Raw genomic sequence first — 13,682 nt, 5'->3', positions numbered from 1 at the left:
AGAGATTTTTCTCAAAAATTCACCCAAAAATATCATTTTATTATCAAAATTTATTCTACAAATAAGTCTTTTTTTTAAATGATAATAATTAGTTAATTTAAAAATAATTTTAAATGGAAATTATCTGAAAATCTCTCTGCTTCAAAGGCTAAATATTTTTTTTTACCAAAGTTTAAAAAAGAGAAAAACAAATCGTTTGTGCTGTCCTAGAAAATTAATATCCACTAAATAATATTGAAATTAACTTCTTCCCTTCTCATCTCACTTTGATCCTATTCATGGAAAACGAAAAACTAAACTTTAAAAAATAGGACGTAGAAAGCAAACAAAGGTTTAAAAAAAAGGACAACGATAGAAATAAAAAATTTAAAAATAAAATAAAATGTCTAATATAAAAAAACTTAATTATAGAATAAAAATTAAAGAACATCTAAAATTATAAGATCTTAGCGATAGTTGAAATAGAAAACACATGTTAATAGTAAAAAGGTAGATTAAAGATAATTAAAAATGACTAAAAATACAACATTAAAAAGCTGTTATGAAATATGAAGATTATTTGACAAATAGCGATCAATCAGATGGAAAGATCTAAAAGTTGGATAGTTAAAATAGAAAGGGCAAAAGGATTTTCTGAGATTATCCAATAATAAAGAGAAATATTCAACAGTATCATTGGTAGAACAGTAATGTTTATAGATTTGAGCCTTGGATAGCTAAGAAATATCACATATAAAAAATATAATATATCGTAATAAGCAACCGTAGTCAAAGGTCGTCACCAACAACACGAAGAAATTTTTATGTAATAAACCAAACAAGTTCTTAGCTTTGACTTTTATTGTAGGGCAGCTACGAGTCCTTAGCCTGCAACTTTTCTTGCATGGTAGCATCGAGCTGCTGGAATATCATTAGGTCGGCCAAGTAAAGCAGTGCGCCCGTGCCATATACCAGATTTCAAGGCAGGAGGTTGTGTCACTAGCTGAGATGGCTCCCTCGCTGGACGCAGGTTCAGATTTGGTGCTTTCCCAGCAATATGTGAATCTCTGTTTGGACTCACCGTCAAGTGAGCCAATTTCTCAACCACATTACAAGTCATTCGGGAATATCCTGACATAAAAATAGAATTTTTAATAAAAACAGAAAAAAAATTATTCTCTGGGTAATAAAAAATTAATATAATGCTTTACCAACTCATCCAAGTCGAGCACAAAGATAATAGGAAAAGAAATGTCGGAAATTAAAACCATGAAAACATACCAGGAGTGTTTCTTGCAGCTGGTTGATGTCTATATGGTTTAATATCATTTGTATCAAATCTTTCATTCTTGTTTTCCTGTAATTACAATTAGAAGGGATCAGAGACTAAACTTAAAAAATATATTCTTATATAAGGTGGCAATTAAAATACTCTCTACCTGGTGACTCATCTTGATATTCCTTTGAACACCTGCCACATGACAAACATGGTTAACGGAAATATTTTGGAAGGGCAAATCCATTGAGTAACAGGATCGGATGGATTAACCCTGAACAAAAAAGAAAAAGAACAAAGAAAAAAAATCACCTGTCCTTGAGGACTCATTTACATTTGTAAATGATAAATTGCTCGACATTCTTGCATTGGACAAAACTTCCAGAGAATATCTTCTAGCAGCCTCTGATTCTAAAACTCCTTTCATGATAACTAGAAGTACAGAGTACGAATTAGTTCAAGAGAGTTGCATTGTCGTAATAGTGACAACAAAAGTGAAAAAGGTGGAGAAAGAAGAAGAGAAAACCAGATGGAGATGTTTTTGGAGCTCCCACTGATAACCTAACACGAGGGGATGGTGGGATGTAGAAGCACGGCTGTCATATTGTGACAAATGTGTCAGAACCTACTTTTGTACTCGTACCCGTCTGAATGAATCATGTTCAAGATGAGCAATTTACAACATATAACCTGGAAGAAAGAATGTTGAAGGACCTCTACAGATGTGGGCCTTCTACTGGGATCCCAAGAACAAAGAGACTGTCAAATAAAAGTAAACAAATTATAACCCTAACTGAACATCTTTGAAGGAACTCATATCTCATACCTACATTCACTCTTAAATGCAGACTTATCTGAGATCAGGCTTACCGAGATGAGGTTTACCGCATCCTGGCTGGCTGAAGGAATTAGCAGAGAAAGAGGAACACTCGCTAACTGACATAGAGGGAGAGAAAATGAGCTTCAATTATTTTTATGACATCAAAATCAAAAGGAAATATTTCTGAGCATGCTGATCACTGATTTTTACCAATAACACTGAAAATAACAAAAGGCATATACAGATTGGAACATGTAATGAAGCAACATACAACCTGTGGGAACTGAAATTTAATAGCATCTGCAAGTTGCAATCCTTTAGCCCAGGAGTTCCTATTAGGAGGTCCAATGACGCTGCAAATTTTGTAGATCTCATCTGCCTCACTGAATGATAAGCCAAATAAGCTACATAAGCATTATATTAAAAAGATGAAGTTGCAGTAGAATTCCGATTATTCATCCCATGTACCATGCTTGTCAAAAGTGTAAAAGACGACAATAACCAAGACAAACAAAGCAAGACTGAGACAGCTCTTAATCACACTTCAGATGATGGTCTTGACAAAAAAAAAAAATCCAAGTTAATTAGATGACTTCAAAAGGATGCAAACAACAACTCCGGCCTTAAATTCACTGATGTTGTGGTGAGGAATTGACTGCATAGCTTGCAAGTTTGACATCGAACTTGTTTAAGGGGAAAAAAACCTCTTTTCACTCGGTATGATACATATTATAACCAAAATGTAAATCGTGGGATGAGTAGAGGGGGCCTTTAATACCACTTCATATGTTAAATAATACAACACATTGCTTTTTCTTCCATTTGGTGTACCTCAATCCAGGAAAAAGGGGACAGAGTGTGAAAAGCTCAGCGATGATAGCTCCCATTGCCCACATATCTAAAGTTGAAATGGAAGTTGATCACAATTGCATATAACAGAAAAAAAATATTAATATTCAACAGGAGACAATTCTAGTGCACTAACCAACTGCAAAATCATAAACAGAAGATTGAAGCAAAACTTCTGGGGCTCGGTACCTACATCATCAACAAATAACACAATTATGATAAGGAACCAAGTTAACTTAGAAAAGGTAAGACAGCGTATGTGAATAATCAAACATGCTTACCAGCGTGTGGAGACATATTCTGTGAATGGTGGCTTTGAAGAGGCTTCACGAGCAAGGCCAAAATCTGCTATCTTTAGAATGTTCTTTGTTACCAGTATGTTCTCTGAGAAAGACATAAATCTTATTTAGCAGAAGGCCATCCCGATCAGAATGTGACATAGCTCTGTTGGTCAGCAGATGCCAGAGGAATAAAAAGCTCAAATGAAATTTATCGACTTGTGCAGTTGGGAAAGCCAGGAAAGAAGTTGCTCCAGGATGTATCTGATCCAAGTCTAGTCCACCAATCAAAAGCATAATAAACCAAAAGAAAATGTTTGGGAGTGAAGACTAGTATGAACATTTGGGCTACCTAGAACATTAATAAAAATCCACATTAATGGGAGCCTTGTGTGCTAGGCTACCGTTTTCTTAGGACATTCATATAAATGGCCAAAGTACATAAGCTGTTTCAGTCTGAGCTAAATAATCAAATACAACTCATGCTTGTTAGACTCCATTTAAAGTATGCTATCTGTGACAAAAACAGTGAGCTAATAATAAGCACACATATATATCAGAAAGAATCTCCAAAAATGAGTGCAGTACCAGGCTTCAGATCACGATGGAAATAACCACGTTGGTGCATATAAGCCAGAGCTTGAAATATCTGAAAGCACCAATTCCGGATTTCAACCTCTGTGAAGGGCTTGCCCCTTTTTTTCATAAGTTGATAAAGATTGCACTCCTGACAGAAAAAAAAGTTTATTAAAATCAGCTGTCAAAAAAGATTCAGAAAGCAAAAAGAAAGCTACCACAGAGACATACCATGTACTCGAACACTAGGTACAACGTATCATTCTCTCTAATGACTTCCTTGAGCTTGATGATATTCGGATGGTTCAGCCTTCGCAGAGACTGGAAAATATTTAAATCCTTTGTGTGTCATGAGAGTATAAAAGAGGAAAAAGCATCATTCACACATTAAGTTCTTAAGTTACCTTAACTTCCTGGAGATTTAAGCATTCTTCCCAAGAGTAGTACTTTATTTTCATTTTCTTGATAGCAACCTGTCAATACCAAAAGTCATTCATCCTGTAACAATCTAGTGGTGGTGACCATAGTTGCATTAACAGTATGAAATATAGAAACTTCATTCCAAAATGAATAAGTTCTGACAAACAGTCTCCCCACATACTCAACCTCACCAACCAACCACACACACACACACACACCCCAGCAACCCCAAAAGAAGGATATAGTCTGTAGCATTTGGCTCTGTTTTTTTAAATCCGCTAGTGGAAGAATATAAGCATTTAAGGGGAATCAAATATAATCAAAAAGTACTGTTCATATCCACGATACTTAGGCAAAGCAAGGTTATAGATGGTTAACGTAGTGGCATGTTAGTTTCTCAAAAAATACATACCACTTCACCACTTTGTTTGTTTATTGCTTGCCAAACAGTCCCAAAGGTTCCATCTCCGACTTCCTTGGCTACCCTGTACCTGCAGCCAAGGTAAAAATCCCTATTGAATATAACTTACTGACATTAGCAGTAAAATCCCACCAGATATAAAAAGAAAACTCACCTTTCCATCTTTTGCTGAATATATAATCACTACAGTCTGTCTTATTCAAGAGAAGGGTGCCTAAGCACAATGTATATTTCACACCTGTTGAAACACTTATGATTGAAATGAACTTCTGAGGACAAGGAAACACTAGGCAAAACTTCAAAGACGATGGGGGAGCATAGAATCATCCTGATGGACTAACTCAGAAACACTATTTTGTCAATGCTTGTCGGTATAGTTCCTGGACAAACATTTACATCCCGTTGCACTAGGCAAAAGGTGTGAGCACCAAAATCTTTCCTGTAGTATATTAATGGTATCAGTCATCACTTGATAAGTGCAAGAGTCAAGCATGACTTATGTAGATACCTAACCGATTTAGGACCCATTGTTGATTCATGCTCGATTAAAGGCATACATGACCTCCAATGGAACTCAAAAAACAAGATCCAATGGATGGAACGATGACGAAGTAGGATCAGATATGGTGGAAATGACACCTGAGATTAAAAAAAAAAAAAGCCCAAAATTCATTGGTTAAAGTATGAAATAAAAGGTCTGAAATATAAGAAAGCCATCTCCTAAATCATACCAGCACTGTTATCCTTGTGCAATAGGATCATGATAACTTAAGCTGCATCGACAACTTAAAGAAAGATGGATACGCCAAAAGCTGTTGATAGCATGAAGACCTTGCGTGCAGCAAAGTCAGCTTACAAGGCTGCACTATTAACACTACCCCAACATCAGAAAAAAAAGCTGCATGGCCGCCTTTGAAGGTCGTAGAACAGTAGCAAGCTTCTATGTGCAGTTGATGAAAAAGATGAGAAGGAAGGCTCCATGCACAGAAAGCCTCCAGTCAATAACTCCATCAAGAGATAAAACTCGGCACTTAATAGAAAGTAACAAAAAACACACTTGCTCCATGTATCAGGTGACCTGACAAAACAAAGGGACCAAAAGTTTTACCAATACAAATTAAGAGAAAGCTTGTCTCAATATTGATTAAAGATGTGCTCGCAAGTCCAGAATAGAACAATGTTCATTAACTGACTGTTTCTATTTCATGGAGTATGGCTAAACATTTGAAAACCATTTCAGGGATATGCGAACCTCAAAAATCAATTTTCCTCAATAATTAAGCGACTAAATTGACAGAGATTTCAGTATGCACCACAGTGGTTATTCTTGATTAGATACAAACAATCTCGACCTTACATACATTAGTTTGAACCTAAAAAGTAACAAGGTAATTGCATACTTCAAAAAGCATCCATAAATCAAGGACATACGTTATGCTTAAAAGAATACGATATCCACCTAACAAATTATCAGTATAAGCAACCAGATCATGTAATATATAGATCATGTGTTTTTTTTAGCATACAAACCATGTATGAAGTCATCAACATATGCTTATATTAAACTAGATCTCTTTCTTGATGACCAACGGCATCAACAAACATAGCCACACCTCCAGCATATATATCATCGAAGGATCAAGAAGCAATGAAACCATATATCGAGAGACCAAACCCCTTTCGATCACGAAAATTCCTTAGATCCACTAGATTCCCCCTCAAATCACAGTCCCGAAACTCCACGAAACACAGTTGGAGGTTCCTAATCCTAATCGGGCCATCGGGACCGTAGGGTTCGATCCACCACCACTGCCACCACCACCACCGCAGATCGAGAAGAGGACACCGAGATCCAATGGGAAGAAGCAAAATCAACATGGATAAGTCACTAATCGGAATCGGATCGATACCTTGCGGTCTTCCAGCAGACCAATCCTCCCCTCCCGCCGTGAGCGAAGACCAAAAGAGCGAAGCAATACCAATACAATACGGAGGCCGAACGAAGAGGTACGGGGAGAGGGCGGCGCGGTCGAGCAGTTTATACCCAGGCGCCGTGGATATCTTGCTCCGCCGGAGTAGTTTACATAAATGGTACCCGCAGCGACACTTCTCCAGCACCCACCGGCGGTGTTTCAGGTGGGGCTCACTAAATCTGCCCAGTCACAACGCGTGTAAGTTTCGGGTAACCAACCCGCATTTCTTTTCAGCATGAGTTAAAGTATAACTTACACCGTGGGAATAGTATAATACCGCAGCCGCGGATATGGAATCATTTAGAACTCAATTATTAGCGTAAAAGAACGATCATTATTGTTGCAGTGGGACTGAGCTTAATCAAAGACAAATGGTCCTATCAAAACCCGTCACTTCTTAATTCGATGATAAATATTGTCGATATTTACTAGTTGGGGATTGAGATCACAAACCTTCTCCCTTGTTCTTTCTCCTGTCCTCTAGTGTCTCTCAGGCAAAATTAGGTTTACATGTCTGTCTCTCTCTCTCTCTCTCTATCTCTCTATACAGTGGAGTCACAGCAATCCTCCAAGGAATCAAAGCAGCTCAGTTGGAAGGAATATAGAAGATTTATATTGAGGTTAATGATATGAAATTTATAAGGAGGAATAGCTTCTATGACAAATTTTGCATAAGTTTGAGAGAGAGAGAGAGAGAGAGAGAGAGAGAGAGGTACTATCTTGATGAGCAAAGTACTTATTGGTCATCTTCTTATCGATTTTAGTCTTCCTAAAATCCTTGATGACCTTTAAAAACAATGACCTAACAAAGAATCTTCTAATCTTGGAGCTTAGCTTAGTGGGTTTTTAGGTTAGAGTGATGACTTGCTGCATGGAATTAAAGGAAGGAATCTCTTTGGATGAAATCAGAATACCAGAAAGCCTTCAATTATTTAATGATTGTATCAGCGTTGACTATGAAATGAAAGCAGGCCAAAGATACTATGCAGGTAGGATTGGATGATAAAAAACACACTTGTTCTTCACATTGATCATTGGGATCTTAGCTCATTCTTTCGTACCTAATCAACATTTCTTGATCGTATTAAATTATTCTCTATATTCATTTTACATTTTAATACCATATGTATAACAATCCTGATTAGTCCCACATCGAAAGTGGGTAAGATTAAGATTGACTTATAAGAGTATGATGAGTGAACTTCAGCTTAAGTATTTTGATCAGTGGTTTAGACCAAACAAAGTTGATAGGTTAGTTAGCCGACATTATGTATGTATGTACGAGTCTCATAAATCAACTCTCAAAAATTAATCTCACAATTTATTTGACTTTTGTGATGTAAGTAGTAGAAATAACAATTCAGATCGAGCTAATTGAATAAGATCGATTTTTTTCAGTTTGAATATTAATTTTTGTTATCTTTGACTTAGTCAATTTTATTAGAAATACTTGGTCAACCTGAACCATGTCAAAATGAAGCTTATTCAACTATAATGTATGTATGTATATGCATTTTATCACATCATTTTAACTTGATATAAAAAAAAGGTTTTGGTTTCACTTTCTAGAAAGTAAATGTGAGATTTTTAGTTTGACCTTTTGGGTTTGACTTTCTTGTTGCACCAAGAATTTTGGGTATGCTACTAGTTGACCATTCAGACTTAAATAATAATTCTTTGTTCTAACATTCCAACCCACGTTGCATCGGAACTAAATGGTTTGGAGAAAGGGTTAATTATACATTAACTCTTGTAATTATATTAATATCACGAGCTTTATATTTATAAATTTATAATAAGATCTCTATAAATTTAAAAATAAAATAAATAATCACATTTGACATCATATGTTAGATACATATGCGAGTAATAGATAAAATGATAATTTTAACATCTATTTAGTTTTTAATAATTTTATCGATAAAAAAAATAATTTTAATATCTCAGTAAAAAAAGGATATTAAAATTATCTTTTTATTCATTATTTTTATATCGATCCAACACGTGGTATCACGTGTTGTATTTTTCTTCAATGTAGATGACGATATTATGATAAATAAGATTTTTTATTTCACTTTTAGAGTTATAACGATCGTAACTTAAATTTTTTAAGCATTGATTCTTGGATTTTGATGATGAAACTGCTTTCAAATATATTTACGAACGTGTTTCAAGTTAAGTTTCCGAAATCGATTTTCAATGTACGAAGAAATTTCTATAACCGATATAATATTTATCACTGTACTAATTCATCCCCTCTTAGTGTCGATCCCGTTCCTAACATTAATTACATAAATCATGATACTAATAGGGTGCAAACGTAAAAGATAATATATAATAAGGCAGAATCCAACACATAATAATCAATCTTTATGTAGCAAGGTCACATTAGGCATAAACTATTGCCTAATATTCCAAAGTCATGTTTGGGGTTGGATTAGCCTCGTGGTGAGTTCATGCACTTTGTAATGACAAGTTGGTGTTTGTAGGTTCCCAAAGAGAAAAGCGTCATATGGTGTCACATGAACACACTTGCTTGTGATCACTTTTAGTCCCAATAACATATTGTAAAAGGACACCGTGAGATTCGAAGTAAAATCATTTCACATCTTCTATTTTTATTTATTTATTTATTCATATTTATTATATTTTTATTATGATGATCGAAATATGATAACATATTTTTAGACTTATAATTAATTTAATTAAGATTAAGAGTCTATATAGAATACTTATATTATTTCATAATATCTTTATTATGATGACCGAAATATTATAATATTTTTAAATTAGAGATATTATTTTTAAAAAAAATAAAAAAAATAAGATATAAAATAACAAAAAACTATTTATTAAATGTAGCACGAATCTCAAGGTTAAAAAATCAAAAATCATGCTATCATCCGCTTTATTTTTCGTGCGATCAAGAGGGAACCCGAAATAAAAAGGCGAGCGTGTCATATAGTGACACAAAGGAAGAGACGGTTCTGGTTCTGTTCACATTGGACTTCCTTTTACTTTATCGTTGCACACTCCCCAACCACCGGTGTGTGCCTGAGAGAGAGAGAGAGAGAGAGAGAGAGAGGGAGGGAGGGGGGGAGGGGAAGGAAGCTTTCCAAGCACAAGAAGGAGCTCCCTCGTTCAATTTCTTGCTCTGGCCGTAGTGCAGAGGAGGTCGACGGCGAGGAGCCGAAGCGAGCTTTCAAGAACAAGGAGCAGCTCCCGCCAATTTCTTTCAATAGAAAGGGAGAAGCTACCGTCTATTTCTGTATGTGAGAGAGAGAGAGAGAGAGAGAGAGAGAGAGAGAGAGAGAGGAGAATCTCCCGTCTGTTTCTTTCTCTGGTCATAGTGCAGAGGAGATCAAGAGGAGGAGGAGGTGGAGGAAAAGAGAGAGAGAGGGTTTTTGGTAGGGCGAGGGCGATGGAGAGGAAAGTGATGGTGGTCTGCGTGGCCGTGGGCTTCCTGGGGCTCCTCTCCGCGGCGCTCGCCTTTGCAGCCGAGGCCACCAGGACTAAGGTCCTCACCTTTCCCCTCCCTTCGGTTTTCCCTTCAAGATTCGGTTTCTTGTTCTTTGCGTTGGTGTTATTGAATAGGGAGTTCGTTGGCAGCGACTGCTTGCTTTCTGTTACCTCTTGGATCTGATGTTTATTTGAGTTGGATCTTTGACTAGGTTCGTGCAATCGGCAAATAGCTATAGGTTTTGTGTATTATGGGAGGAAATGGGATCTTGATGCTTCTTCCCTTTTGTTACTTCTCCTGATGTTTCCGTCTTTCTTCAACATGTTCTCTGTTAGTGGTGTAGGATTGGTAACGTATTTCTTATACCCTAGAGATTCTCAAATGTTGGAAGCTGTCCATGTCCTGTTCCTGAAGTCCCTCTTCTTGTCGGACCCAATTATAATTCAAAGATCTCAAACAATGCAACTTGATGGGGGTCAATTATTCATTTTGGTTTCTGTTCTTTCTTGGATCTGATATTAGCTTATAAATGGACCGGGAAGTTGTTATTTTCGTGAGGAGTTGGGCCTTTGACTACGAGAGTGCAATCAGGCAAAGGGCTACTTGTGTTTTCTTGTCTTTTCCCTCCTTTTTGTGTGTATTGTTGGAAGGAGTTGTGATCTTGATGCTTGATGGTGTTTTCTTTGTCTTTTATCTTGTTACTTCTCCTGATGTTTCCTTCTCTTTAACATGTACTGCCTGTTAGTGGTGTAATAGTGGTTAAGTGGTCTATTTGGAGGTTAATTTCTCAAATGCTTGCCTATTTTAAAGTAAGTTGATGTGATGATTTCGCCAATGTTGGAAGCTGTCCAAGTTAGATATCTGAAGTCCATCTTCTTGTTGGACCCAATTATAGTTCGAAGATCTCAAAACAATGCTACATGATGGGGGTCAAAAATGGCTTCAAGCAAATTATTCATCTTGGGTTTCTGTTCTTACTTGGATCTCATGTTAGCTTCTAAATGGACCAGGAACTCGTTGCTTTGGTGCAGAGCTGGGTGTTTGACTAGGATTGTGCAATCGATAAAGGGCTATTGTGTTTTTCTTGTTTTTTCCCTTCCTTATCGTGGATTCCTGAAAGGGGTTTAGTGGTTAAGAACGGGATCTTGATGCTTGGTAGTTTTCAAATGGTTTGTCTATATTTAAGTAAGGTGATGTGTTGATTTCACCAATGTCGGAAGCTGTCCAAATTATATATCCGAAGTCCATCTTCTCGTTGGATGCAATTATAGTTCAGAGATCTCGAGAAATGCTACTCGATGAGGATCAATCAGGGAATCTTGGTCGAAAACAGCCTTTGTTTGAATTGTTCATTTTTACTAATGCAATTTAGCTACCATTTTCTGTATCGTACTCGAAGAAACTAAGTTTCTTGGAAGAATTTAAGGGTGAGGGAACCGTTCAGAGTTTTTAAAGCTTGTGGCTACGGAATTTGGAAGGGATGCATGGTCAGGAAATGATTCAAAACAGTCTTGATTCTCTTGAACGTGTAAGGAGGAAAAAGAGTATTGCTGATTTGTAGAAAATGTTCCTCAGAATGTTTGGTAGGATCAAGAAACTGATGATGTAGGATGATGATGAATTCAAAATTTTGAGGTCGGGATCGATGTTAGGCATATCTTTTACTTTACTTCCTTTTAACGAATGTAAAACTTTCTTTTTTTTATTAATATTCTTCGACCATTTTTTGTTTTATTTTTATCCACAGCCATTTACCCTTCCATCACAAAACATTGTTCCCCGTTTTAAGTCTAATTTTAGTTTAATCTTCTTGAAAGTAGATGAGGGATTTAGTATTGTAATGGTTGCTTTGTTATTAAGAATGAGTTAATTGCGAAATTAGGATCATGGAATTGCAGGTAATATATTCCCTGGACTTTGATTGAACTACATGTAGCTACTTAAATGGCGATTACATAGCTTGAAATCTATGGAAGCATTGGTTTTGTCTGTTCTAAAAGCTGATGAATGATTTGGAGCATTAAAGTTGGAATAGTGATCTTGGCTGTCTTATGGCTATCATTCATAGACGGAGCTTTTGATCAGATGGCTCTGGAAAGATACTCATCATGAACCAGAGAGAAGCATTTTATGAAAAAAAAAAAAAAGAACAGCCTACTATTGGAGATGTTCTGTGTACTTTATGCATGATTTCATTAGATATGCATATAATTCTGTTCTTGATCTCTCCCCTCTTCTTGTTTTCTAGTCTGTTTCAGTTGGTTGGTCACCCTCATCATGCATAGACTGTTTGATGGGTGAATTCGATATGTTTAACTACTACCAATTGTCTGCTAGGTCATTATGCTGCCAATATTTCAAGCTGAGACCATGTTGTGACTTATTACCAGTTTGATGAGCCACACCATGATCCATAGGGCCAACCAAAGTAAAATTGTGAGACTCACTGGTTGAGGTTAAAGGAAAAGAGGGTAATAGCTACCGGTTTTTAGATATCCCATGATGCAATTTGTATGGTAAACTTTTCTAGAGCCATTAAATTGTTCTATTATTTCTCTGGTACTGCCTAAATAAAAAGTGCTCAAACTTCCAATCAGCATAACTTGTTATAAGATGCCAGCAGTAGTAAGTTCATGCGGCAAACATAGTGTGCACATGTTAATTCACTTCATTCTCAACCGTGCAGGCTTCTGATGTCCAAACAACAACAGGAGGTGAATGTGTGTATCCAAAGAGCCCAGCATTAGCGCTGGGTCTGATATCAGCATTGGCTCTTATGATGGCGCAGGCGATAATAAACACCGTAGCCGGGTGCATATGTTGCAAGAAGCATCCTCATCCATCGGGCACCAACTGGACCCTAGGGTTGATCTCTTTCGTTGCTTCTTGGTAAGTTTCTGAACCGAAACTTAATTATCGGTGTCTGTCAAATATGGCAGAGATTAGTCGTTCCAAAGTCTTCACATAGATCATATATAGAAGATGAGATGATGCAAATAGTGAACAAGTTTAACGCTCATAATAATGCAGGGTTTCATTCATAATAGCGTTCCTTCTGTTGTTGACGGGTGCTGCCTTGAACGACCAGCGGGGTCAAGAAAGGATGTATTTTGGAGACTACTGCTACGTGGTGAAGTCCGGAGTGTTCTCGGGCGGGGCGGTGCTGTCCCTTGCCAGCGTCGCCCTTGCCATTGTTTACTACGTTGCCTTGTCATCCAAGAATGCACAAAGTTGGGGTGTGGACCAAAACCAAGGGGGCATTGCGATGGCACATCCTCAGATCCCACCAGCTCAGGCAAATCCCGTCTTCGTGCACGAGGATACGTATAACCGGCAGCAGTTCCCCTGATGTTGGACAACACACACTAGCTGCTCTCTCAAACTCGGCTCGCTGTTCCCTGGGATTCTCTGCTCGGGCTGTCTTATTGTATCTTATGCTGAGCCAGGTATTAGATGTAACACCGGATACCTATGTCCATAATGAAAGGATTTTGTACTTTGCCAGAGGTAAACTCTTTACATTTCTTTGAAACTACGTTGCTTGCTCGTGGTCTGTCTGGTATTGGCTGCATTTCTTTGAGGTTTGTTTGTGTACTATGCCGGAGCTAAACTTAATATTTCTTTCTTTGA

General features: G+C 37.1%; 2 protein-coding genes across 4 annotated transcripts; one reads left to right on the top strand and one right to left on the bottom strand.

Moving 5' to 3' along the window:
• Positions 1 to 692: 692 nt before the first annotated feature.
• Positions 693 to 6,652, bottom strand: LOC135581913 (cyclin-dependent kinase F-4-like). 3 transcript variants are annotated; one of them, XM_065159675.1, is made up of 19 exons: positions 6,530 to 6,652; positions 5,351 to 5,697; positions 5,128 to 5,258; positions 4,774 to 5,058; positions 4,611 to 4,689; positions 4,183 to 4,251; positions 4,010 to 4,099; positions 3,791 to 3,929; positions 3,206 to 3,308; positions 3,061 to 3,113; positions 2,907 to 2,973; positions 2,350 to 2,458; positions 2,126 to 2,191; positions 1,946 to 2,014; positions 1,782 to 1,851; positions 1,568 to 1,687; positions 1,419 to 1,450; positions 1,261 to 1,336; positions 693 to 1,110 (listed from the first exon to the last, which is right to left on the bottom strand). In XM_065159675.1, the coding sequence occupies exons 4-19, from the start codon at positions 4,779 to 4,781 to the stop codon at positions 863 to 865; spliced, it is 1,398 nt and encodes a 465-aa protein (XP_065015747.1). In that variant the 5' UTR covers positions 4,782 to 5,058; positions 5,128 to 5,258; positions 5,351 to 5,697; positions 6,530 to 6,652; the 3' UTR covers positions 693 to 862. The 3 variants fall into 3 exon arrangements, with proteins under 3 accessions (XP_065015747.1, XP_065015748.1, XP_065015749.1); XM_065159676.1 differs by having other exon boundaries at positions 5,133 to 5,258; XM_065159677.1 differs by lacking the exons at positions 4,774 to 5,058; positions 5,128 to 5,258; positions 5,351 to 5,697 and having other exon boundaries at positions 6,530 to 6,607.
• Positions 6,653 to 9,673: 3,021 nt separating this feature from the next.
• Positions 9,674 to 13,682, top strand: LOC103990611 (protein MODIFYING WALL LIGNIN-2). The gene is made up of 3 exons (XM_009409817.3): positions 9,674 to 10,109; positions 12,739 to 12,941; positions 13,083 to 13,682. The coding sequence occupies exons 1-3, from the start codon at positions 10,014 to 10,016 to the stop codon at positions 13,399 to 13,401; spliced, it is 618 nt and encodes a 205-aa protein (XP_009408092.2). The 5' UTR covers positions 9,674 to 10,013; the 3' UTR covers positions 13,402 to 13,682.

This window comes from Musa acuminata, chromosome BXJ3-7 (genome assembly GCF_036884655.1).
Source record: "Musa acuminata AAA Group cultivar baxijiao chromosome BXJ3-7, Cavendish_Baxijiao_AAA, whole genome shotgun sequence".
Classification (NCBI taxonomy): domain Eukaryota; kingdom Viridiplantae; phylum Streptophyta; class Magnoliopsida; order Zingiberales; family Musaceae; genus Musa; species Musa acuminata.
Note: the sequence above shows the minus strand (reverse complement) of the source record. Positions and strands in the feature narration are given on the sequence as shown.

What these genes read in the sequence shown, in the direction of transcription:
- LOC135581913 (XM_065159675.1), bottom strand. An exon ending in GAATATGTCTCCACACGCTG is followed by an intron (nt 3,114 to 3,205) that starts GTAAGCATGTTT and finishes TTGATGATGTAG; the next exon opens with GTACCGAGCCCCAGAAGTTT. An exon ending in TTAAATTTCAGTTCCCACAG is followed by an intron (nt 2,192 to 2,349) that starts GTTGTATGTTGC and finishes CCTCTATGTCAG; the next exon opens with TTAGCGAGTGTTCCTCTTTC.
- LOC103990611 (XM_009409817.3), top strand. Translation starts at nt 10,014, where the DNA reads ATGGAGAGGAAAGTGATGGTGGTCTGCGTGGCCGTGGGCTTCCTGGGG. An exon ending in CCGAGGCCACCAGGACTAAG is followed by an intron (nt 10,110 to 12,738) that starts GTCCTCACCTTT and finishes TCAACCGTGCAG; the next exon opens with GCTTCTGATGTCCAAACAAC. An exon ending in ATCTCTTTCGTTGCTTCTTG is followed by an intron (nt 12,942 to 13,082) that starts GTAAGTTTCTGA and finishes ATAATAATGCAG; the next exon opens with GGTTTCATTCATAATAGCGT.